At 37.6% G+C, this 24,926-nt stretch overlaps 1 protein-coding gene and 1 long non-coding RNA gene across 4 annotated transcripts; both read left to right on the top strand.

Annotated features, from left to right (window-relative positions):
• The first annotated feature begins 7,926 nt into the window (after window positions 1-7,926).
• LOC103438788 (uncharacterized) lies at window positions 7,927-17,362 on the top strand. Of its 3 annotated transcripts, XM_029105355.2 has the most exons (17): window positions 7,931-8,138; window positions 8,799-9,378; window positions 9,611-9,655; window positions 9,721-9,848; window positions 10,416-10,687; window positions 11,225-11,395; window positions 11,520-12,302; window positions 12,438-12,532; window positions 12,981-13,043; window positions 13,171-13,259; window positions 13,369-13,434; window positions 14,163-14,795; window positions 15,036-15,110; window positions 15,280-15,350; window positions 15,485-15,542; window positions 15,769-16,024; window positions 16,436-17,362. In XM_029105355.2, exons 4-17 carry the CDS (start codon window positions 9,741-9,743, stop codon window positions 17,113-17,115), a joined length of 3,420 nt encoding a protein of 1,139 aa, XP_028961188.2. In that variant the 5' UTR covers window positions 7,931-8,138; window positions 8,799-9,378; window positions 9,611-9,655; window positions 9,721-9,740; the 3' UTR covers window positions 17,116-17,362. The 3 variants fall into 3 exon arrangements, with proteins under 3 accessions (XP_028961183.2, XP_028961188.2, XP_028961189.2); XM_029105350.2 differs by having other exon boundaries at window positions 7,927-8,138; window positions 9,611-9,848; XM_029105356.2 differs by having other exon boundaries at window positions 7,997-8,138; window positions 9,617-9,848.
• A 204-nt stretch (window positions 17,363-17,566) lies between these two features.
• LOC139197334 (uncharacterized) lies at window positions 17,567-21,242 on the top strand. The gene is made up of 5 exons (XR_011582627.1): window positions 17,567-18,962; window positions 19,429-19,534; window positions 19,768-19,887; window positions 20,737-20,843; window positions 20,977-21,242. It is a non-coding gene; the product is annotated as an uncharacterized lncRNA (long non-coding RNA).
• Window positions 21,243-24,926: the final 3,684 nt, after the last annotated feature.

Below are 24,926 nucleotides of genomic sequence, written 5' to 3'. Positions count from 1 at the left end.
CTCATATCAATCATGCATAAACATTCATGACCATCATTCATGTCAACATTCATGAGCATCACTCATGTCAATCAACATAAACATTCATGAGCATCACTCATGTCAATCTAGCTTCGAAAGCTTCATTTACAGAGTTCTAGCTTCGAAAGCTTCATTTATAGAACTCTAGCTTCGAAAGCTTCATTTACAGAGCTCTAGCTTCAAAAGCTTCATTTACAAAAGCTCCAGCTTCAAAAGTTTCATTTACAGAGCTTTAGCTTCAAAGCTTCACTTGCAAAACTTCACCTACAAAGCTTCAGTGCAGGGTATATAAATACCGCCTCCGAACAACCGCCCATTCGGCCCATACATGGATTCAATTTGAGTCTCCAGCCAACAGACTCTATTGACCGAAGACTTAGGGGACTACATTATGTACCATATATTGGGCCTCAACTGGGCCTCATGAAAAATACTTGGGGGACTCTAGCCCATTATTTATGTATTAAGAGCGAGCCCTTATTTTATAAAAGGGACTCCTTCACCATCATTAGAGAGCATCAATTCTAGCACATTATTCATGTATTGAGGAGCGAACCCTTATTTTATAAAAGGGACTCCCTCACCTTCAAACGCCACAGGCCAAGCCAACCAAGGCAACATAAGCCACAAGCAGAGCAGCCTCGCAACATGTGCTACTTCTAGTTGAGCATCATTTCAGATTGGGTACCGCCTCATGTCGAGTATCAGTTCTAGACGACATCTAGTTACTTCGGCCCACACATGGACTGAATTTCAAGTCTCCAGCCAAAAGACTCTCTTGACTGAAGACTTAGGGGACTACTGTTTATACCATACTTAGGGCCTCATTATTTAGACCTCATATAAATACTCGGGGGACTTAAATGTAATTATGTAAAAAAGGAAGGGGCACATATGTAATAAGTGTGGAACCCTTATTCTATAAAATGACCCATCACTCTCACAATTAGGGAGAGCCTTACATCCCCTCTCATATTCAGAGAAGCTCATCCTCATATAAGGAAGCTCTTTTTCCCTCTCAATCCTCTCACAAACAGAGAAATACAATATTAGTGTGGACATAGCCCAAACCTTGGAGTGAACCACGATACATCTTGTGTTATTTACATTTCTTGCAGATTCACGGTCAGATTTACGTTGTTCCAAGACCCCTCCGGTTTTGTGCATCAACAGAACTAAACTCGAGTGGCACATGATAACAAAAACTTTCTTGAACTAACTTCTCTCTTTATGCAAATAAAAATGCCTTTTTTTCATAGTGTACCTTTTACCTTATTTACAACCAATCTAAATGCAAACTTATATTTCTTCTTGTGACATCAATTACTTACACTATCCACAACCTCTTATATGCTTTAAAAGGGTACAAATAATAAGACCATTTCCAACATGAGTTAAAACCTTATTTTAGTTTTAAACCAACCCAATTCCTTCTCCAATGGTTGGGTTTAAAATAAGTTTTGGATTAAAACTAAAATTTGGGCAAATTTAACCCATGCTAGGGTTGAAAAGCCAACCCACCAAAATTTAGGTTTTAAACTAATCCAATCATCCTCCAATGGTTGGGTCTAAAATAAAATTTAGGTTAAAACCTATAATTTGAGCAATTTTAAAATTTTAAATACATTAAATCTAATGGATGAGATCAAATATGATCAAATCTAAAGGTTACAAAAAAGATCTAACGATCCAAACCTAAATCTAACGATTAAAAAAAATCAAAATTCACTAAAACAACTCTATAAATACACGTTTCATGAAGTCGGTTTAGAGAATTTTCAAATTTTCTCGGAATATTTTTGGTTAAAATGTTCATGAAAATAAATTATGATAATCTACATAAAATTTATTTTGAAAAAAGTCATCGAAAAATTTTTTAGCCTGTATTCATTATCTAATAATCTTCGGATAAAATTTTAACTCAAAACCATTGGAGCAAAAAAACTATTTCTAGATTGAAGATGGTCTATGACACACCCTGACCCAAAATGTCCACCTGGACTTCGAATTGAGCTATGCTAGTCGACACCAGGAAGGTTACCTTCGATGGTATAATTCTCAATCTAGTCTACTGTACTTTACTTATGCTTTGACATCATGTGTGAAATGAGTTCATTCCCGCTCACTAGCGCACTCTTATATTTAGGCACTTTTAGGTTTAAATTTATTCACATTTTTCCACATTACTACACTTTATGGTGACGGCAATATCCACCAAACCAAAACATGAACCCTCTATCTCTCCCCCTCTCATTAGTCTATCTTGCACACACTCTCTGCTCAAGGCTAGGAAGCCGAGCTCTATTCGAATTTGAGTAGATTCCAGTGAGGATATGACGAATCCGACCAAGATAAAGGTTGGGACCACTCAATTTGTCTTCCTCGTCTCATTTTAATGATGATTGAGTCACTATACCTGTGTTTTGGCAACGTTTTGATGCAGAAATACCTCTGGGAAATATTCCCCAATTTTCGGCAAACCATATAAGATTTGTAAGCCTTTTTTTGGTTGATCTCGACCACGTCTCGACTTGATTTCTGGTATAAAATTCTTCTCCTCTCTCTGAGCTTCAAATCCATGTATAATTTGTTGAGTTTAGTTTAGATTCGAGCTTGAACGAAGCTTGGGAGCTTTCTTGGCCAAACCAACCCAGAAACTGGCTGTTGCAGAGGTGCAACCTGCGATGAAGATCGGGTCGACCCAACCTGAGAAAAAAAAACTAGATCTACAATTCGATCCGGATCCAAACCCAGGATCAGACCTAACCCATTTCTCAAATGGATATGGAAATTATTTGGAATATTCTATGAAATATTCCTTGTGCTGACTTTTTCAAAATTTTCTCGGAAATCCTCTAGGCTAATTTTGACGCCTTGAGTCCGTTTTTGACATCCATTTAGTGAAATTCCAAAGTTTTAACGTAGTAGACTGCTAAGGCATCTCGGTTGACCTTTTAGGGTTGATCGGTGACTTTTTATGAAAATTACCGGGACCCATCTTAGCATATTTCGATGCTCTGATTCTAAATCTGCACTCCGTTTTCCCAAATTTAATCATTTTAGTGGAGTTTTACTAATGAGTCCCAATATAATGCTTAAGTGCGATTATTATTGGAGACTTCGGCTTCCCTAGTTCGAACAGCTGTGACCTCACAAGTATCTGTGAGTCAGTCTTTTCTTTTATATAGTATATATGTTATTTGATTTTCCATATATATTTTAATAATGCATTTTCTAAGCGATGCCATAATTAGATTGACGTTAAAGAATTGTCGCAATGAAGAAAATTGTGAGATCATTATGAATCCTACAGGATTCACATGTATGCATATTATTACGGGGTGCCTTAATTATATTTTCGGCCATGAATAGTATTATGTTGACTAGAATTATCGATTTACCGTTGCATGATCATATTTACGTTATCTACTCATCGTGTGCTGCACTGGTGTTAGTACTTGCCCGGGGCTAGGGTCCCATTCTTGGATTTCAATGTTATAATCTACATATTTGTATTATTGAGATTTTATATTATTTTTCGATAATTTATATTAATTTAGTTGAATTTAGATTTTAATTAAACTATTTACAAAGTTTGAAGTTGGAAATTATTTATTTAAAACTTGTAGGCATTTCGAGGTCACAATTTATATATTTGGATAGAGCTCAATCTCACGAACGCGTAGGCGCAAACCATTCGTGAAACGGAGCTATAACGAAGAAATTAGAGACGTTTTGGTATTTAAAAAAAAAGAAGAAGAAAGAAATGAGGGACTGGATGCTACCAGGTGGCAACGGGAGAGAGAAGAAGATGAGGTTGTGGGAGAGAAAAGGAGGGGAGATGAGAGACCCGAAATGAGTCATTTTTCACCCGCGAACCACCATTTTTGATCCGGCCATATCTTCTTCATCCGACTTCCGTTTTGGGTGATATTGGTGTTCATGGAAAGCTCTTGACGAGTCCTACATCCTTGTAGTGTTAGATTTCCATTTTTCTTTTCCATTTTCCAAGGTCGAAGCGACAAAGTACCCAGGGATTTCCTGCGAGTTTTCTCATTTTACGATAATTCTGACAATGATTACCATCTATCACCATAACCAATAGACTCCCCTCAACCCCTAGAGCAAGGCCCAAGCATTGGATGAGGCGTCGGAGTTCGTTTTCGCGATGAATCAAGGAACACCAATTTCTAGGGTTTCCGGTGGTTTTGGATGAAATTGGGACACTTCCCGGCTGAATTGGACTTGGCCACAGGTATGAAAATTTATCCCCTCACTGAGATTTTATTGTTTGTAAAATTTGGTAATATTTGAAAATAGTTGAATTTTTCGACGAGTCGGGGCGACTGACTACCACCCACGACGGCATGTGCGGTGGCGTGGGGCCATTGGGCTAATGGGCCAATGATGTCTTCCTAAGTTCAATTAGATGTCCTCATTCCATAATTGATATCTGTATGATATAATTTGATTGTTTGAAGTTAGTTTCATTAGGATACATTACTTGATCAAAATATGAATCACCAATCCGAACGTTGGATCATTACCAAACCTTAATGTGTTATAGAACATAATATTTGAGGATAACTGGAGCTAACAGATCGGGAATCCGATGTACGGACCTTCCCGAATTAGATTTCTAAGTTAGTAAAATTAATTGTTAACCGCCACCTAATTCTAGCAATTGGCGGAGATCCAACCGTCGGATCGCGATGATATTTTAGTCTGTTGTTCTTTGAGAATAATGTGGACCTTAGGAAGTTACGGATCTAGATTATTATGTGCAGATCTTTCGGATTAAATTGCTAGGGTGTGGACCCCACCATTGTCATTTGGTCAACATGTCTTGAACCATTTGAATTACTAAAATTAGTATTACTAGAGACTCAGTCAAGCTTTGTGGACTTGTCTCGGTGAGTGACTTTAATATATGTGATATGGTGATTACCCGATTCTTTATATTAATATCCTTTGTGGATATGACATAGTTTTATAAATGTGTTTTCTGTTAAAATGTGATTATTTTATAATTGGCCATCAATCTATTTTTATTAAATGTGATTTGATTCATGGATTGGTAATATTTGTGAAAAAGTGATTCGAATTGCATATTGAAATGTTTTGTAAATTGAGGGCTAATAGGGGACTATGACCTTGCTTGGTTAATCCGCATTGGGGAATCATACAATATATGGATCATGCTTGGTTAATCCGCGTTGGGCGATCCTTATGGCCATTTATACTTAGGGGTGATCATGCTTGGTTAATCCGCGTTGGGTGATCACTGCCTAATAGTTATGTAGGTGTGACTCTGCTTGGTTAATCTGCGTTGTGGGTCACTACCTACCTAATTATCTTGACCCTGCTTGGTTAATTCGTATTGGGGGGTCACTAGTGGTCCTGCTTGGTTAATCCGCATTGGGGAACCATACTATATGTGGATCGATCTTGGTTAATCCGCGTTGGGCGATCCTTATGGCCATGTATGCTTAGGAGTGATCATGCTTGGTTAATCTGCATTGGGTGATCACTTCCTAACAGTTGTAGGAGTGACTCTGCTTGGTTAATCCACATTGAGGGGTCACTGCCTACTTGGTTACTTTCTCAAGGGTGGCTCTGCTTGGTTAATCCACTTTAGGGGGCCACTTCGTGTTTGGTTACTTATGTAGGCTTCGGCTGAACTGCGTCCCTTTAGCCCTAGTTTTTAATGTACATATGAACGATGGTTTTTGATAATCTTGGTGATTTGAATGGGAAAAGTCGTTGGATGTTTGGGTGACTCATTCGGAGTTGTTAGAGACTTGACTATGTTTTCATATTTACGAACTTATATTTGAGGTTTATAAACTGTGTTCGATGATCTTTCTTTTTATTGATTATCACATACTTCTATTATTGTCACTCACCCAAGCTTCCGAGTTTCGTTTGGCCGATGCACCATTTCCATGATGTAAGCACTGATTTTACATATGACAGGTCTGGGTAGATTATGAGAAGCAGCTTGATACTTTGGTTTCGTTGAGTGGTTCGGAACCCAGTGTTGTTGGATTCCGTTGAGTGGTCCGGAATCCTTGCTCTCGCTCATTCCCATAAGGTTAGTCTAGAACCCTAGATTCGAGTGAATGAGAATTACCCACAATAGACCTTGTGAATATAAAATAGATTTATTATGTTATTGCTCATAATCCAAGTAGGAAATTATATAGAGTTCCTTGGTTAAATTCGTGAAATGATATGTTATTGCATTCATTGATTAACATAATTAAATGCTAAGATCATGTATCTTTGATTCATGAATTGATTGGTTGACGGGATTGTGGAATGACCTTGGTTATGGTTGTTATTATTCTAATTATTTTAGTTGATCAATGTGGCTTGAGAATAATATGTGCTTCGTTGGTTATTTGATATGTTACATGCTGTGGATGGAAGTATCATGCTGAAAATATGGAATTTATGTGATGGATAGAATGAGAATCTTGAACAGCATGTTGGTTTGTTTTGTAGCCCTGAACTTGGTAATGTCATGCATGTCAAGTTCTAATAATTGATTACAAAATGCTATGTATTCCTGTTAGAACACACTGGAATAAATGTCTAAATTAGTGAACGACGAACTACGAATGACTTGATTCCTAATGAGGGTACATAGGCAGTCTAACGAGGAGGTTAGATGCAGCCATAAAGTATACGAAAAATTACTATGCGATTTGATTCTCAAGTTGTTATTTGCCGTATCTCGGAGGCGGGGTATATTGAGATACGTGTATTTGGTGACATCACGTGTCGATCTTAGATGTATGTCGGGATTCGGGTGTGACAGCCAGTCTTTCACGTGTATGTTTACTTCGCACCGTACGCTCACTTTGTATCCATTGTAGATGCGAGTCCTGTCCTAGATTGCTATAAGCAATTAGGACTCGTATGTGATGTGCATAACGCCAGTCTTCACGTAATTGTAGTATTAAAACATATATCATTATTACACCCAGTTCTGTTCATGTCATAATATCTCTGCATGAACACTTATGTCAGCATATGTCGATGAACACTCGATATGATATGTTTGTTTATGCGAGATTATGTGATTACCGAACTTTAGGTATATATTTACGAAATACTATGACGAATTGAATTCTTGAGATATTGTTGGTTACGGCAAGTATTTTCATACTATATGTAGTATGTTATATGTGAAAACTATATTTGTTTTATGGCAAGAGGTTATTACATTTGCGAAAAGATTTTTTTACAAAACTTTATTTTTAGGCCATACCTTTGTTTTTCGCCCCTCAAGGTTTTAGTAGTTGAGTTTTGTATCGACGATGATTCTTGGAAAATCTTGATATAGAAGGTTACCTTTGATGGTATAATTCTCAATTTACTCTACTGTACTTTACTTATGGTCTAAGATCACGTGTGAAATGAGTTTATCCTACTCACTAGCGCACTTTAGGCACTTTTATATTTAAATTTATTAACATTTTCCACATTATTACACTTTATGGCTTTGTTATCTTCCTGGTGTTGGCCAGTACAGCTCGATTTGAAGTCCAGGTGGACATTTAGAATCAGGGTGTGTCAGTTTAAAGAAGAAAAGAAATCATGACTTTTGCCTATTAATTTTTTTTTAATGATCTTGGACTAAAATTTCAATCCAAAACTAGGCAAAATTTTTAACCTAGAACTACTGAAGAAAAAAAAAACTATTTTTGGTTTGGAGTTTGTATAAAGAAGAAAAGAAATCATGGCTTTTGCCAATGGAGAAAAATAATTAAAATCAAAAGTGAAAAATGCAAAGTACAAATAAAGGTGAATCCATCCATATGAATATGATTCCGGTCCATTAACGGTCCACCGGTCCGGGAAATAAAAAACTCAAAACCAGATACTAGGGAGGGACCTGCTGTGGGAGAGTGTGGACTCAGCAGTCAAAAAGTCAAGCCCCTAAATTGGCGTGGGACCCACTGCCCTTCCCCCTTCTCTCACAGAAGACAGAACCTCCACGCGACGACAGCCCCAAGCCTCTAACGCCCAAAACTCCCCAAATCCCTAGAATTCACTGATACTTTGTCGCCCTACAATTCGACCTCTTCCTCCTCGATCGCTCAATGCCGGTACGTCTAGCTTGCGTTTCGTTCTGTGCTTAGCTTCTGCTTCCCCGAATTTTGTATTTGCGAGGGAAATTCAGGTTCAATTTGTTGCAATTTCGGAAAACCCTAGTTTCTAATAGTAGCTTAATTCCAGGGTTTGGATTGTTGTAGTGGGGTGCTTGAATTTTTAATCTTTCTTTATTTGTAGTTGTCCAATTTTCCCGAATTATTTTGAATTTAAGCTGTTTATGTGTTTAACATAGTGGTTAATGGTTGGTTTAATTGTTTAAAAAAAGCAGTTTATGGATAATTGCAGTTGTTGAGTTGCTTTTGTTGGTTGGTTAGAAGAATTTAGGATGTGTAGTTTGGAATCTTGAGTCAGTTTTGCACTTGTTTTGGGACGCTAGGTAAAGGTAGCTTTTTGGTCAACTCTGTTTTCAATTATCTGAACTCAATCCTGTTTTTGGAAAGTGAACTTACACTAAGTTCAACATCAAACCGGGTGCCGGGTGGTGTACCATTTCGGTGTGGACGAGTGCTTTACATGTAGACGGCACTGTATTATTTTTGACAATGATTAGTGTAATCTTTTGACTTTATTATTTAGAACTTATTGATTGTTTACTTAAAGAACAGAGTTTATATTTTGTTTGTGTACTAATTTAGGCTCAATGTGTGTTATAGATATGGTCGGATAACTTCAGAATGGACATTTATTTATGGATATGATTTGTCCAGTACTTGTAGACCGCTGCATTTGAGATTGTTTCTTGAGTGAGCTGAACTAGGTTTTTAGGAAGAAACTATTTGTTGATATAAGCTGGTTCCCTTGGCCTTGAGTAATGGCGGGAGGTGCGAGATTTGAGATGAGTGCAGCCAGTCCAGAGGACTCGGCATTTGCAGGGGGATATTCAAATGGGATGAGAGGAAATTACCCTGGTGCCAGTTTGGATAGGTCTGGAAGCTTCCGTGAGGGTGGTGAGAGTCGGATGCTTAGTTCTGGTGCTACTACGCCCAGGGACAATGCTACTTCGAGAGGAAATTTGCCTCCACTACATCAGTGTTTGATGTTAGATCCTATTACAATGGGAGATCAGCAGTTTGCTTCCTTGGGTGAGCTAAGGAGGGTTCTGGGAATACCTTTTGGCGGCAGTTTAGAAGACAATCCATTTGGAGCAGCTAATTTGAAGCCCCACACTCCAGTGGCTACAGAGGACCTAAAATGGTTCAAAGACAGTGTGCTAGTGGCCTCAAACAAGGCCAGGTAATCTCATTAACTCTGAAATTTCCATTTACACTTGAATCTGTTTATTTGTGGCTCGAGATCCTCTCTAGTGTTCATGTCCTTTTTTATGAAATTAAAGTCTCTCAAAATAAATATAGTTGAACCTTTTAATTATCGAGCTTGTTGGAGGTGGGTGAACCTTGTGATGTGTTTATTTGGGTTGTATTCAAGAAGTTATCTCTCTGCTGATGTTACAACAATTTTTGGTCAGGGTTAGAGCAAAAAGGTTGGATGACTCCATCGACAAATTGAACAGGTATTGTGAAGCTTTAAACTTAAAGAAGCAGCAAAGGAATGAGTTTATAACAAATGAAAGATCAGGTGGGTCAAACTTGCTGAAGATGGGAGCTTCGAGAAACTCTTCAGATTCTATGAATCAAAGGCTGGAGGACAGGACTAAGACTGTTGTGATGAACAGGCGTGCTCGCTCATCGGTCACAGAATTAAGGGTATGTATTCAGAGAGTTTTACCTTGTGGTTTGAAGTTAATTGCTATATATTAACGCCTAATGCTGTAAACAGTGGCAGACATACATGTACGTACATAAGTAAGAATGGTAAAATTTCAATATCTTTGTGGTTTTCTTGCTAATTAGTGAAATTAGTCTTCCAGTTTTCACTTTCTTAAATTATTAAGAAATGTAAGTTCTACATAAAATTAAGGAAGATACACCCTGGGAAGAGAAAATCAAATCAAAATAAAAGGGTTGTACCCATAACATAGGCATGGGAATTTGAAACAACAAGGGCCAACTAGAAATGAAAAATGTAAAAATTTAAGAGGTGGCAAAAACCCACTAAATATTTTTTTATAGAAAGTAGTACCACCCTTTCAGATTTAACATTATCCTGAGCTAAAAGTCTGAGTACCATGACTATAAAATTATTCAGGTTTCAGCTTGAAGGTCTTTAATCCTAACCACATATCTCTAACTTGCTTGAAATTTACCTTTGTTACTTAATTTTGAATCTTGTTTCCATAACACACACATTTGTGGTCAACTTTATTCTTTTAGGCTGAAAGCAGAAGTAATGTGCTGACAAGGCAGCCTGTGGTTGTGGGAAAAGATAGGGATATGCTTAGAGGTGAAGGCTCTGATCTTGTTGAAGAAAAGATTCGCAGACTACCTGCTGGAGGGGAAGCATGGGATAAAAAAATGAAAAGGAAACGTTCTGTAGGCACAGTATATAGCAGGCCCATGGATGGTGATGCAGAGCTAAAACGAACCTTACATCATAAGCCTAATGATGAGCCTTGTCCCCAAGCCTGTGATGCCCAAAGTTTCAGGTGACTTTAGACGTTGACAAACATCCACCACCACTTTGTAGAACCAAGAATTTATATTGTCACAATGATTCTATTAGAAGTATATTTATTACATACACTTGCAGCCTAGTTGATTGCTGTGATGACATGCTGTATTGTATTTAAATGGTTTGATGCTACAAGAATTATTAGATGTGCTCGTTGTTCTTTAAAATCCAATTTTTTAACCTGTAATGTAAAATCAAATAGAAAAAAATAGCCACCATTTGAAATTGCCATTTTCTTTATTTTTTCATATTCTGGACAATGTAAATTTCCCCTTCAATGTGTAAATTCTCAAAGCGTGAGTGAAATCATGTGTTGTGTTTGTTATTTCTGATAAACCTATAGTGCAGGGGTTGTATTTGAAACATTTTATTCTCTTCCTACGGAAGTATTGTGGTTTCTTTTTGAAATTGTCTTGTTTCGTACAGTAATCCTTTGACTGGTTTTGCCTCCTTATTAGTTTTGTTTGCTACTAGTTATTATATAAAACAAGAAATCTCTCCACTCTTGCAGATCAGGGTCATTTACTGGTGGTAATGGCATTAACAAGCTAGACTCTAATTCCTTGTCTGCTAATGCAAATGGTCGTATTATGCTCAAGAATGAGTTGGACAAGGTCTCTCTTTCAAAAGATTTAACGTTTGGGTTGACTAAGGAGCGACTTTTACCAAAGGCAAACAATAAGTATGTGCTTGTACTATTCTTGTGCAATAGTTTCTTGTAGGTGCATTGAAGGTTTCTTTGACTGGTTATTACTAAATTTTTCTACCGACTTTTTAATGTCTGATCTGGTGACCATTCTGTTCAGGTTAAATGTTCGCGATGATAGTCAAATACTCAATCCTAATCCAGTGATAAAGGGAAAGGCTTCAAGGGCGCCAAGAAATGGCCCTGTAACTGCATGCAACTCATCTCCTAGTCTTCCTCGCACATCTGGAACACCTGAGGGATGGGAACAACCTCCAAGTGTAACAAAAAATAATTCAGTGAGCGGGGCTACCAATCGCAAACGTCCGGTGCCCACAGGATCAACCACGCCCTCGATGGCTCAATGGGTTGGTCAGAGACCACAGAAAATGTCTCGAACCAGAAGATCAAATCTACTGTCTCCTGTGTCAAACCATGATGAAGTGCAGATACCCTCAGAAAGATGTTCCCCTTCTGATGCGGGTGGTAGATTAAATTCTTTTGGGACCAATGGGCTGCTTCAGAAGAGTGTTGTGAATGGTGCCCAACAAATTAAAATTAAACAGGAAATGGTTTCATCTCCTGTCAGATTATCTGAAAGTGAAGAATCTGGTGCTGGTGAAAATCGTGAAAGTAGATTGAAAGAGAAAGGACCAGGTAGTAGTGAAGTAGGTGAGAAAGCTGTGAATGATGTTCAGAATACTGGTTCTTCAATATTACCTACAAAGAAGAATAAACTGCTCAATAGAGAGGAAACTGGAGCTGGTGTTCGGAGACAGGGAAGGAGTGGAAGAGGATCATCAGTTTGTAGGGCTACCACTGTAGCTACAAGGGAAAACTTGGAAACTCCAGCCTTGGCAAAGCCATTCAAAAGTATGAGGCCTGGTTCTGAGAAGAATGGAAGGTGTTAACTAATTTATTTATTCATTAATGTTTTGTTTCAGCATAAAATGATCTATATTTTCTCACTTTAGCATTTTCCTGTTAAACCAAATCTCGACAGTATTATATTTAAGCTTTGTATTTTTTCTTACTTCAGTAAATCAGGGCGTCCTCCTCTGAAGAAACTGTCAGATAGGAAGGCCTTTACTTTTCCAGGCCATATATCTACCATCGGTTCCCCTGATTGTGCAGGTAGAGTACCAGCATTTCTTTTATTGGTATGTTTTGACTAGGTCTTTTTATTATTTCTTGTTCCAATACCAAAAGGTTATTTGGCTGATTACATTTCTGTATAGGGAACTTTAGTAACACTAAAAAAAGTCATTCTGCAGTCCTTCTCCATCCCTTTATTATTTCACTAGGGAGGAGTGCATGATGATCCTTTTGTAGAGCCAATAGCAGCTCCATTCTGTATATTGCGCCATCTGTTGAAGTTTGACCTTCATTTGGATATGCATGTCTGTACACTCCGTGAATGATGACTGATGAGAATCATCGTTACCGTTATATGATTTCAAACTTTATTTCTTTGGATTTTTGCTCCGACACAAAATTGATTACAATATATTTACTGCCATAACGGTTTGGCTCCTTGAAACTTAAGGGCTGCAATTATATGCTATTGCCTATGATGTTTCAGGTGAGCCAGATGATGACCATGAAGAACTTCTGGAAGCTGCAAATTTTGCCTGTAGCTCCAACAGTATGTTTCCGTGACTAATCTTTCTTTAGAAATATTTATGTACGTATATTATATGCTTAAATTTGTATTATAACTATGTTTTCTCCGTATACATTTTCATTATGGTATTGCTTGGTTGTTTTTGTAGATTTGGCCTGTTCTAGTTCATTTTGGAAGAAAATGGAACCAATATTTGGTCCTGTCAGTTTAGAGGTGGTATCCTACTTCCAGGAGCAGGTAGCAGCTAGAGTTGATCGCTACATCTCACTCAATAAAATTTCTTTTATTAGATTGATATGGTCCCTGACTAATGCTTTCCCTATTTGTATGTTTGCTTTCAAATCAGCTCATATCTGTGGAGGAGAATGATGAATGCATGTCTCTGATGCTAGGCAATACCAATAATGTTTCGGTAATGTCTAGCATATTATTTATTGACACAGACTTTTGATATCTGATTTCTATCTCTGCCATCTTTCTTTACACTAAATCTTGGTTATTTTCCATCCAGTGTCATATGTTATTTGATTAAGACTTGAATTTGGTATCTCATCCTAACTGTGCCACCTCAGACATCTATTTAAGCTTCAGCTTTTAGGCATCCATTATGATTTTTTTTTTTTGAGAATAAACGATAACACTTTATTAAAATAAAAACAAGAATTACAAAATAGTGGATAAGAAATCCACCATGTAGCAAAGCTAGCTAAGACCTCTCAAACAGATCTGAGTACAAGTAACATAACCTCAACCATAATCATTTTACGGTTGCTATCATATCCCACACTATATGAGAAAGAGAATAATCCTTGAACTCATTCGAAACTGATGCCCAGGATTTTCAACGGTGTAGCAACACATTTTCCTTCTATGCTTTGGCAAACGCTGCAAATGGTATCCCACTTTTAAGTTAGTGTTACAAAAGGGTGGTTGCCCAAGTGGTATAATTGAAATTGATCATTTTCTTGCAAATGACATACACCAATAAAGGGAAAAGAATGAAAAATCTATGAATGGGTTTATTCTGTCTGCGATGTTAAATTATTCTAACCGGCTTCGCTTAGTTTCTACTTTACTATTAAGTGTTTCTGAGGAAGACAAGCATTGCGATGTTAATTATGAAGTTATGTTCTTACCCAGGGTGATATTGTGCACGAAGAAAACTTTGTGCCCAAGACTCTTGTTTCTGGACAATACGAGTGGAACGTGCAAGACCAAATTCAAAAAGGAGATATATCTTGTGGAAGATTAGTCTCAAAAGGAACAAAGAAAGTGCCTCCACTGTACCAAAGAGTATTATCGGCTCTAATCGTGGAAGATGACATTAAAGAATTTGAAAATGGCAATGACTGGAGAACTATGTCTTTACAATATAATGGGGACAATTTTCCAGGTGCTACATGTGCCTCTATTAATGTTGAGCCAAGGAACAGGATCGGGGTCCAGCTTCCAAACGATACAGATATGGGTTTGCAGACTCTCAATCAATGTTCCATTGACAATTACCCTTACAATGGGGCCAGTGGCTTTGTGAATGCCACAGGCATCTGTAATCAATTATACAATAATGATTTGTCAAAAGTAGATTTTGGAGAGTTGCATTCAGAGAGTGGGATGCTTCCCTTGTTTTCCGAAAATGGTGCAGATGGGTTACTACATGTGGTTACAAACTCTCCAGGAATTTCTTCCTCTGATTGCCCATATGAACAGATGCCTCTGGAGGATAGACTCTTGTTGGAGCTACAAAGTGTAGGCCTGTATCAAGAAACAGTGGTAAGCTCTTACCCTATGTGTAGTGTTGATACTTAAGTGTTTAGCTCCATGGCCATAAAGTCTATTTTCACTTTACTGAGTTTGTCAGGCCAGTCCTGTTTCTGCCAGAAATTTGCATGTCATGGAGTGCAGAATTAGGATCAGGGCAACTATTTCGAATGGAAGCTCTCTTTCTGTCTGTTGCCTTTTTCAACCCCTTTCCTACAATAATTTAACAACTTACTGTTTGCCTTGTCTCAGCCTGATCTAGCAGATGGAGTGGACGAAGCAATTGATAAAGATATTGTTGGACTACAGAAGCTACTTCACCAACAGGTTATGGCTCTTAGATATCACCTCTTATGAACATAACCACGTTTCCACATTTCACCTCATTAATATGATTGCCCCATTTTGTCATGCAATTGGTCCATTCCGAGTAATTTCTTCACCTTTCCCATTTTATCTCATAGTTTACTAACATAATTGCATTCTGATTCTGTAGGTTGATGGGAAGAAGATACAGTTAAACAAATTTGTTAAAGCAATTGAAGAAGGCATGGACATCGAAAGACGGTATACTATTCAGTACATTAGATGATTTCTAGAAATTTGTAGTATACTTGTATATTTTTTTGGTATGAAAATCAACACAAGAACCGATTCTTTTGATTCTGTGGAAGTTTTAATCTTATGTGGCTAAATTGCAGGCGCCGCGAGCAGGTTGCTATGGACAAGCTTGTTGAGTTGGCTTTCAGAAAGCTTCTGGTACTTTTTTCAATTTTCTTATTGGGATGGGATTCGAACTTGCATGTTCCAAGCATCAGTTACTTACATCTTGATTGAAGTGCAAAAAAAAAAAAAAAAAAAAAAAAAAAAATTGATGTCCTTTAACTGGAGCATGTACCCACATTCTGCTGAATTTTAACTGTAGCATGTTAAGTATGAAGTATTACTTTAGACCATAAAAGGTCTCATTTTCTTGTTTCTTTAGGCCACTCGGGGAAGTATTGCTTCAAAATATCGGATTGCTAAGGTTTCAAAACAAGTTGCCATTGCTTTTATGAAGAGGACTCTTGCTAGATGTCGAAAATATGAAGAAACTGGAAAAAGTTGCTTTAATGAGCCTGTACTTCGAGATGTCATTTTCGCTGCATCGCTTCCCAGTAGCAATGGAGAAACCATGAAATGCAACAGCATAAGTTCGCCACTTGAAAATCAAAACTCTCAACAAGAACCTGGGGTTTCAGGTTAGTACTTTTAAGTACTTAGATGTTTTGCTTTTAAGGAGTATTTGTTGGTTTAGCACACGTTTTTTTTTTTTTTTTTTTTTTTGTGTGTTTGTAAATGTTTAGAATTTTATATGCCACAGTTTTATAGTTAGAGGTCATATATATCAGACAAAACCAATGCACAGTTTTATTTCTCTCCCATGATTTGGACCTTTTCCAAACATCTCTGATTTATTTATGGGAGCTGTTGTTGGCACACGAAAAAGGTCCTCCAAATTTATAAAAATACAAGGAAATCTGTATAGGGAGGAGTGCACTATTTTTGGAGTGCTAATAACAACACCCTTTATTTATAGTTATCTTTCTTGCAGAAACTTATTCTCAGTTGAACTGCTTTTTGTAAATGCCTTCTCTCTTTTCTTTCCACAGGTTCTTCCAAATGGGCAGAGCGGCCTGATCATCGTAATAAGCATGACTGGGGTTCTTCTGGTATGTCCAGTCTTACCCATCCCACTGAGCAGGTTACAAAAACTGGACCAATATTGTACAGAGGGAAAAAGAAGGAAGTTCTGCTTGATGATGTTGGCAGCCCCTCCTTGAAAGCTGCATCAAATCTTGGTACTGTGTTGGGTCGAGCAAAAGGAAAAAGAAGTGAGAGAGAAAGGGACAAAGATACATCAGCCAGGAATTCTGTTACCAAAGCTGACCGTCAATCATTGGGTAACAATAAGGGTGAGCGTAAAACCAAAACAAAGCCCAAACAGAAGACAGCTCAGCTATCAACTTCAGGAAATCGGTTGATTAGCAATGCCCCTTCAGCTGGATTTGTTGAAGTTGTTGGCAATAATAATAACAGTAAACGAGAGATTGAGCCCACATGCTATAATGACATTCCTCAGGGTCCTACAGAGACCAAGAAACAAATGGATTTTGCAAACTTGCATCTGAATGATTTAGACTCGATAGAACTAGGAGTAGCCAATGACCTTGGTGGCAACCAAGATCTGAGTACTTGGTTTAACTTTGATGAGGATGGTTTGCAGGACCATGATGCAGAGGGGCTTGACATTCCTATGGATGACCTCTCGGATTTGAATATGCTTCTGTGAGGACGACAGTAAACTGTATATTTCCTTGGATTACTTGACCATTTAGACAAGACTGATGGTGCTATTGTCAGAGGGCAACCTGCCAATATAAGTTTTGGCTCTGGCAAACAAGCACATGTAATTATGGCCATTTTTTGTATACTCATCCGAAGATGTTTAAAAAAGGAAAATAAAAACAAATCTCAATTGTTTGTGTAGTGCAGATGAATTCTCATCAGAACAAATAACAGTTTTCTTTTGAGCATAATTTTGCCTCTGTTCATCTTTCTATTCTCTAGCATTGCTGACTCATTTTTCCGCGGCAAATAAATTTAAGTGCTTACTGGAATCTAGGTGCCAGTGCTAACTGCTAACTACTTCCCTTCCAATTTTATATAATTTTGATGTACTTTTTGTGGCTGTTATTCTGCTTATGTGCACTAATGAGAATCCTATGCTGACAGTGATGGTGAATTATTCACTAGTATTGATTTTCTTGGGAAATCAAGTGGAATCTGGTTAAAAGGTACATTCTTATTTTGTTGGGTATTATTTATCTGCCTTATGGCTGGGATTGGTGTCTACAAGAGATCATTTGCCTCGTTGCACAGTTTCAGGCTCAGCACCAGGGTATGCCTTTAAATTTACAGTTATTTTTTTGGTCAATATATGTCTCCCCATAAATGAAGTGAATGCCTGGAAGATCTTGGTAATATTTGTTGTAGTAGGTAATTTTGAACTCTTTCCTAAGAAGACCGGTTTTGACGTAACAAATAGAGAGGCTCATTAAAAAATTTCATTCACTCTTGACCAAATAAATCTTTCTGGATTCGTTTTTATGCTTTTTCCATGCGAAGCCCACAGGTGTTCATTCCTTCTTTTTCTTTTTTTAATAATTTTTTGTCCCTTTACCATTGAAGTTTGAGGCCTGGAAACAGGATTTATTAAGGTAGGCTATTTCCTTTCATATCCTGTGACAGCTACAATTGCTTGAGATTTATACTGAGTTCTGCCAAAATCAGTGTTTGGTATCAACTATGACTTTGCGTGATATCCCGAGTTCTAACATAATTTGGCTTTTGTAATCAACTGTTATGTGGCTTGATAATAGAGTGTGCTGCACTACCCAACGCGTAACCTTGTCCCCCCCACCCCTCTTCTGGTTATGCCATTACCAATCGTAGGTACCCCATTTAGTATTTCGTTTGTATTTGTATTCTGGTAACCCTTGTAACCTTGTTCTTGGTTAGGCCCTATTTTTTCAACTAGAGTGGGAGTGGGCCTACGCATTATAGGGAGTATTGAGTTCTGTTGTCAAGTTGTTGAGGGGATGATCTCCTAACAGCTTAGGCTTTTGGGATTAACAGTTGCTTGGATGCCGAGTCTAGTAGTTTTCCTTTTCACTTGTAAGTGAGAGGTTTTAGGTTCGATTCTCGCCAAAGGCGAATTTGAACCATATTATTGCTAGCCCATTGTGAGGCTTTGCCCACTCTCCCACCCCCTTAGTGTAGATAATATCGTTTGTTAAAAAAAACACAGTTGCTTGGATTTGTTTTGTTTCTAGAAAATGGAGAGGTTTTATGGTTTGTTTCTGTTTCAGGAGCTGTTACAGTCTCAAGACCTCTGCATTTGTACGTATGCGGTTCCAATGATGCAATGTCGTGACTGTTTCATTCTGTTTGGAAACTTGATGAATCTGCAAACATCAGCTTCAAAGTTGGTTGTACCTTTTCATGTATTTGTTTCATTAAATTTTGGCGGTTGCTTTACTTGAGTTTCCTTCTTGTATGTTGTTGTTGCAGGTTGGATCTGATAGATGTGTGTCCTGAATATAGCTCGTCCACTGTCTCAGCTTGTTCTGTTTTACTGTAAGATGATTGTCCTTGCCCTGGCATCTGGCTCTGTTATCTTATCATTAATTAACCTTGCCCTAAATCTGGTTCTGTTTTTCATATATTTTTATGGTACGGAGCCTCTGGTTTGATTCGGTTAGTAGTCCTTGATGGTACTGATTTGGTTGTTTTACATAGGATTGCTTTGATTGGTCATTTCTTGAGGAGCGTTTCTTATTACCTTTCTAATGGATTGTTAATGTATTCAAATACTAATAGGTTTGAATCCGTTTGAAATCTAGAAGCAGTGAGAAACCACTGTCCTTGTGTGCATTACATTCTTAGAAAACATCGTGGCCTTTTGTTTTCATGGTTTCTGTGATCTTTACCAGCCCTACACTACACTTACAGATTCTTTTCATCCCTGTGATTCCAGTTTCAACACATTTACACTATCATGTTGTTACGATTATGAGTTGATAAAGTTTGACTTTTCTACCAGAATGGTGTACAAAAAATGGACGCCAACTTAGTGTCTCCCTATCCTATCCTTCTTGCCCTTCTTTTCTTTGGTGGAGTGAGGAAAGGAACGGGGTCACATGTCTAAGGTGTGTTTTCTTGTCGACCTATTGACAAAATTATTAATTTGGATGAATGTGATTCGATCAGGAGATTATAAATGTTGATCTGTTGGAATTAGAACAATGATAAAAGAGTAGCCATTTCATTAGCATTACTTAAACTGTATTCGTCTTAAGGTTGAACAATAATTAGATGACTAACTGGTTCAGAAGATTGTTGACAAAAAAATTGCTTTAAATATTGCTGTTTTTTGGCAAAGGTGTTCACAGACGGGAACCTAAAATGAGCGGGCTGGATTATTGGGCCATATTTCGGCATGTTATTAGGTTCATTATCAGTTGACAGTTAAAAGTAGTGTTTTGATACCGTGTAACTTCTGGTAAGGTTTATCTCTTAAATCCTAATGTTTTAATGTTCATTATACAGTATACACTCTTTTGACTGTGGAGTAGATGGGTTACTATTTATAATTTTATCAGATCAATTGATAGTTTAAGTTTTACAAGATTGATGTTCTGCTGATCCAACCGTTGAATCTCTCTAATCATACACATAATTCATATACACGGTAATAGGATTAGTGTTCTTAAACTATAAACGTAACCTTCATCATATGGTTGTGTGGGTGGTAAAGATCATGTGAATGGGAGTTCAACAGTAAATTCAATTTTGTTTTTTTAAAGAACAAATGCGAAAACTTATGAACTGGTGTAACACACTCTAGTTTACAACCCCAGCTGCTTTGAGTTTATGGCTAAAGGTGAACAGTGTCATGATTGATGTAAGATCTGATATTCAGACGGAGTTTAGGGTGTAAGCGTATAGGAGTTACGTTTTAAGTAGTTTTAAGGATTATGCGTAGCATGGGGTGATAAGGAATATGTAGGAATATGTATGTGTTAAAACTTACCGAGGGGTTTCCAGGAGTTTTCTATTGCATCTTATAAACATTTTATTCATCGCCATAGTTGGGGTTGTGAAAAAATGGATTTTAATTTTTTGTGAAGGGTCAGGATAAATGGGGATTTTAGGGTTTTATTAAAGAAGTGTTGAGAGGTTAAGGCTTGGACTGTAAGCCAAGTAAGGTAAGTGACTAGAAATTGAAGAACGGTTCTTTCGATCTCTGTGCGTTTAGATGTTTAATCCATCTCCCTGGGTTCTCCAAATAGGATTTGTAAGAGGTAGATGCTGCTGGAACAAACTTTCACAGGCTGGATTTTGGGTGCAGAGTGCAGAACATCAATGAAGGCAGAAGAAGATAATGAATGCAGAAAATTAAAGTTAGAAACCTCAGAATCTCATAGGCTAGGATGCTTACCTAAAAAACGTGTACAGGTAGCGTTACAGATTGATTAGACTTTTTTATATTCCAGTTGCGTTGTTTAGAAATTTGAAGCTATTGTATTTTCTACCTTGAATTTGTTTTACATATTTCAACTCTAATCCTTTCTGCTCATGGTATGTGCAGAGGCCAAAAAATTGCTCACAAATGGAAAAGAAACAAAGAACATGTGGGTTGTGATGTTATGGGTATGATGGTGAACCTGGCCGAAGCGGCTGAAGTTACCTGTGGCCTGGGTTATTGGCTTAAGAGTTACTGGGTTGTTCTATACGAGGAACTTTCAACGAAGAGATGTTAAGCTATCGACATCTTCAACATTCTGATATGCACGTTGAGTGCGTGACTTGAACATTTTTTGCCAAGTAGAGGGCACAACTTAGTCTTCAAGTAAGGTACTTATCATGTTTAAACTGTTTTAAGATGGAAATTCAGCAGTTTCCTTACATTGGTATGTTCCTCAAGATTTATTATCTGCGTAATTGTAATTGAATCCGTATGAGTGTCCGGTTGCTGAATGACAACAGAAACAAACGACGAAAAGTGCCTGCGGTGTAATTTTGCAACCGCAGTTGTCGTCGTGCTTGAACCTTGCTCCAATGGTAAATATGCGTTGCAAGTTTGCTGCCTCCAGCGCAAGTGTTTTCCAGATGATCATAATATTAGGCTTTCGTTTGTTTCATTGAATGTCTTCCAGGTTATGAGGAGTGGAATCCCCCAACTATTGTGCCGTTGCTTTACCACTCACTTTCTTGATACTTGGTAACCACTCATCTAAACACAACATCAAAGTTGGAAAGAGGTTTTAAATTCTAATCCCGACTCTTTCATCGATAAAAAAAAAAAAAAATGAAAGATGGTATGTGGATGGCTGAAAAATTGCAATATATATATGGAGGAGATTCTACACTTGTGCTCATTTTGTAAAAAAATGTTACATACGTATATTTACACTCCAAGGTTACCTTTTACGGTGTGGACGTTCTGCTCAGGAGGATCCAGTTCCCACTTCTTAGTTGCATAATATCACTTTGTTGATGCTGGTTGGTTAAAGATTCTATACCTCTTTCCCCTCTCCCAAAAAGTGAATGTGTAGTTGGATGCCATACACCAGGCAGCACGCTAAGGGTAGGCATATCTTGGTCTGCGGGGCTTGGGTTAGGACCCATAACCCCAATCTAAAGATTGATTTTTTATTAGCTACCCAACTATGGTGGATGGGAAATCCTACTAACCCGAGGGCTTAAGGGCGCACGTTGTGTGATTTCACCCAAAGTGAACAGACTAAGACCACCATAACCTCACCTGGTTAGGCATCACTGATACAACCAATCACTTTAATGCCCTGCTTAGTTACAAGTCCACGCTACTAGACTCGGCAATATCATATCCTTGTGTAAACCCTTTTAAACATATTTAATATTTGATCTCTGTCCGATGTGGGACTTTAGCAATTATCTACTTAATAACTAGCTTCCAACTTACCAACTGTGAAATTCAAAATCCAACAGAGAGTGATGAATAGAAAGCTCTTCTCATATTAATTTCCAGGTGAGATATAAGAAAAGAAGCTTATACCGCTTTCCCATGAACGTAGCCACGTAAATTCCTTGGTACGCATTATTTCCTTTACGTTTATCTTATTTGGTTTTCTCCATTTTTGTGACGAGTAGCCCTTTGAAAATGAAGGAATTTGAGCAGAAGGTGTTATATCTACAAATTAAAATGTTTAAACCATTGAAAAGCATGTCAGTAATCTCCAGATTCCAATATCCTTCACACACCTTGCACGACTCCTACATATTTACTTCGACCAGAAGCCTTGGGACTCAAGGAACAAAAAAGTACCGATAGTACGGTGAGTTTGATTTTTTTTTTTTTCTGTAAATAGTGATGAGAATGCTGTATCCTCCTCTTCATCGGTGGCGGTGGATTATGGAGAAGAGACCGAGGAGGGAGAAGTCGCATAGTGGGAGTTGAAGAGAGAAGGGAAGAGAGTGAGACCTTTTTTTAATTCCCTTCCTTTTTTATTTCAAATTTTTCTTAATTAATTTGTAATATGTATTTAAGTTCAAACTCCAAGTGTCAGAAATTTGGTGGGCTAGAGCAATAAGTAATGTCAAGTCACCAGTTAACGAATGAGTTGATAGCAAAATTAACAGAAGTATTAAAGTAGAAGAAAATTTAAACTTAAGGTATGGAAGTGGGTCAAAAAATAAATAAGTGGAGTAAAATGAGATTTTGCGAACTTAAGAGTAATAAAATAGAAATTATCCTCATTAGAACTTTAGAATTTAAACAAGTTTTTTTTTTAGTACAGAGGAGGGCAAAAGCCCACAGCAAGCAAAACAAGAAAAACCTAGGCAAGGACGACCCTATGAAGGACATTGCCTATAATATCAAAAACTGCAAAAAATTAGTATCAATGACAGGAGGAGAAACAAAAACATGATGACCAAGGGAAGCCATAACCCAGGTCAGCCATGTGTTCTCTATAGATAGGAGTGTCTTCATACTTTGTAGTCATCTTGGCATTCTTGTTTATTGTTTTCTGTTAAGAGTATTCGTAGTTTCATACTTTGTTCATCCGTTTAGTACTTTGATTTTCAACTGGTAGATGGTATATGACTGGCCAAATATTGCTTTATTTTTTTTTATTACAAGTCAATCAAGATGTAGTCCTCAGTATGTAGTCGTCTCGGCATTCTTGTTTATTGTTTTCCAGTTAATATTATTCATAGTTTCATACTTAATTTGTTAATCTGCTCGTTTGGTAATCTGATTTTCAACTGGTATATGGTATATGACTAGTTAAAATATTGCATGATTTTTTTAAATTTTTTATTACAAGAGACATTTTACACTATGGGGGTGAAGTGAGGACGACATAGTTGCATGATATTCATCACTTTGATTTTCCACTGGTAGATGGTATATGTCTAGTTGAAAATTATATTGCATGATATTTTTTAATTTCTTATTGCAAGAGACAATTTACACCATAGGGGTGAACTCAGGACGACGAAGAAAGATTGAATGATATACATCACTTTGATGTGGGTTACAAAAAGTGAATGTGTAGTGAGATGCCACACACCAGATAGCACGTTGAGGGTATGCATATCTTTGCTCTGCTGGGCTTGGGTTACAACCCATAATCCCAATCTAAAGCAAGTTTTTATTAGCTACCCAACCATGGTGGATGGGGGACCCCACTAACCTGAGGGCTTAAGGGCGCATTATGTGTGATTTCACCCAAGGATGAACAGAACAAGACCGTCATAAACTCACCTAGTTAGGTTTCATCAAGGCAACCAAGCTCTTTAATGCCTTGCTTAGTTACAAGCTCACGTTACTAGGCTCAATGATGTTATAGCATTGAATGTCTTCTAGGTTATGAGGAGTGGAATCTCTTAACTATTGTGCCGTTGCTTTACCACTCACCTTCTTGATACTTGGTAACCACTCATCGAAACACAACATCAAAGTTGGAAAGAGGTTTTAAATTCTAATCCCGACTCTTTCATCGATAAAAATAAAATAAAAAATGAAAGATGGTATGTGGATGGCTGAAAAATTGCAATATATATACGGAGGAGATTCCACACTTGTCCCAAAAAGTGAATGTGTAGTTGGATGCCATACACCAGGCAGCACGCTGAGGGTAGGCATATCTTGGTCTGCGGGGCTTGGGTTGGAACCCATAACCCCAATCTAAAGCAAGTTTTTATTAGCTACCCAACCATGGTGGATGGGAAACCCTACTAACCCGAGGGCTTAAGGGTGCACATTGTATGATTTCACCTAAGGTGAACAGACTAAGACCACCATAACCTCACCTGGTTAGGCATCACCGATACAACCAATCACTTTAATGCCTTGCTTAGTTACAAACCCACGCTACTAGGCTCGGCAATATCATATCATTGTGTAAACCCTTTTAAATATATTTAATATTTGATCTCTGTCCGATGTGGGACTTTAGCCATTATATATTTAATAACTAGCTTTCAACTTACCAACTGTGAAATTCAAAATCCAACAGAGAGTGATGAATAGAAAGCTCTTCTCATATTAAT

The sequence above is a fragment of the Malus domestica genome, chromosome 07, assembly GCF_042453785.1.
Source record: "Malus domestica chromosome 07, GDT2T_hap1".
NCBI classification, from domain to species: Eukaryota; Viridiplantae; Streptophyta; class Magnoliopsida; order Rosales; family Rosaceae; genus Malus; species Malus domestica.
Note: the sequence above shows the minus strand (reverse complement) of the source record. Positions and strands in the feature narration are given on the sequence as shown.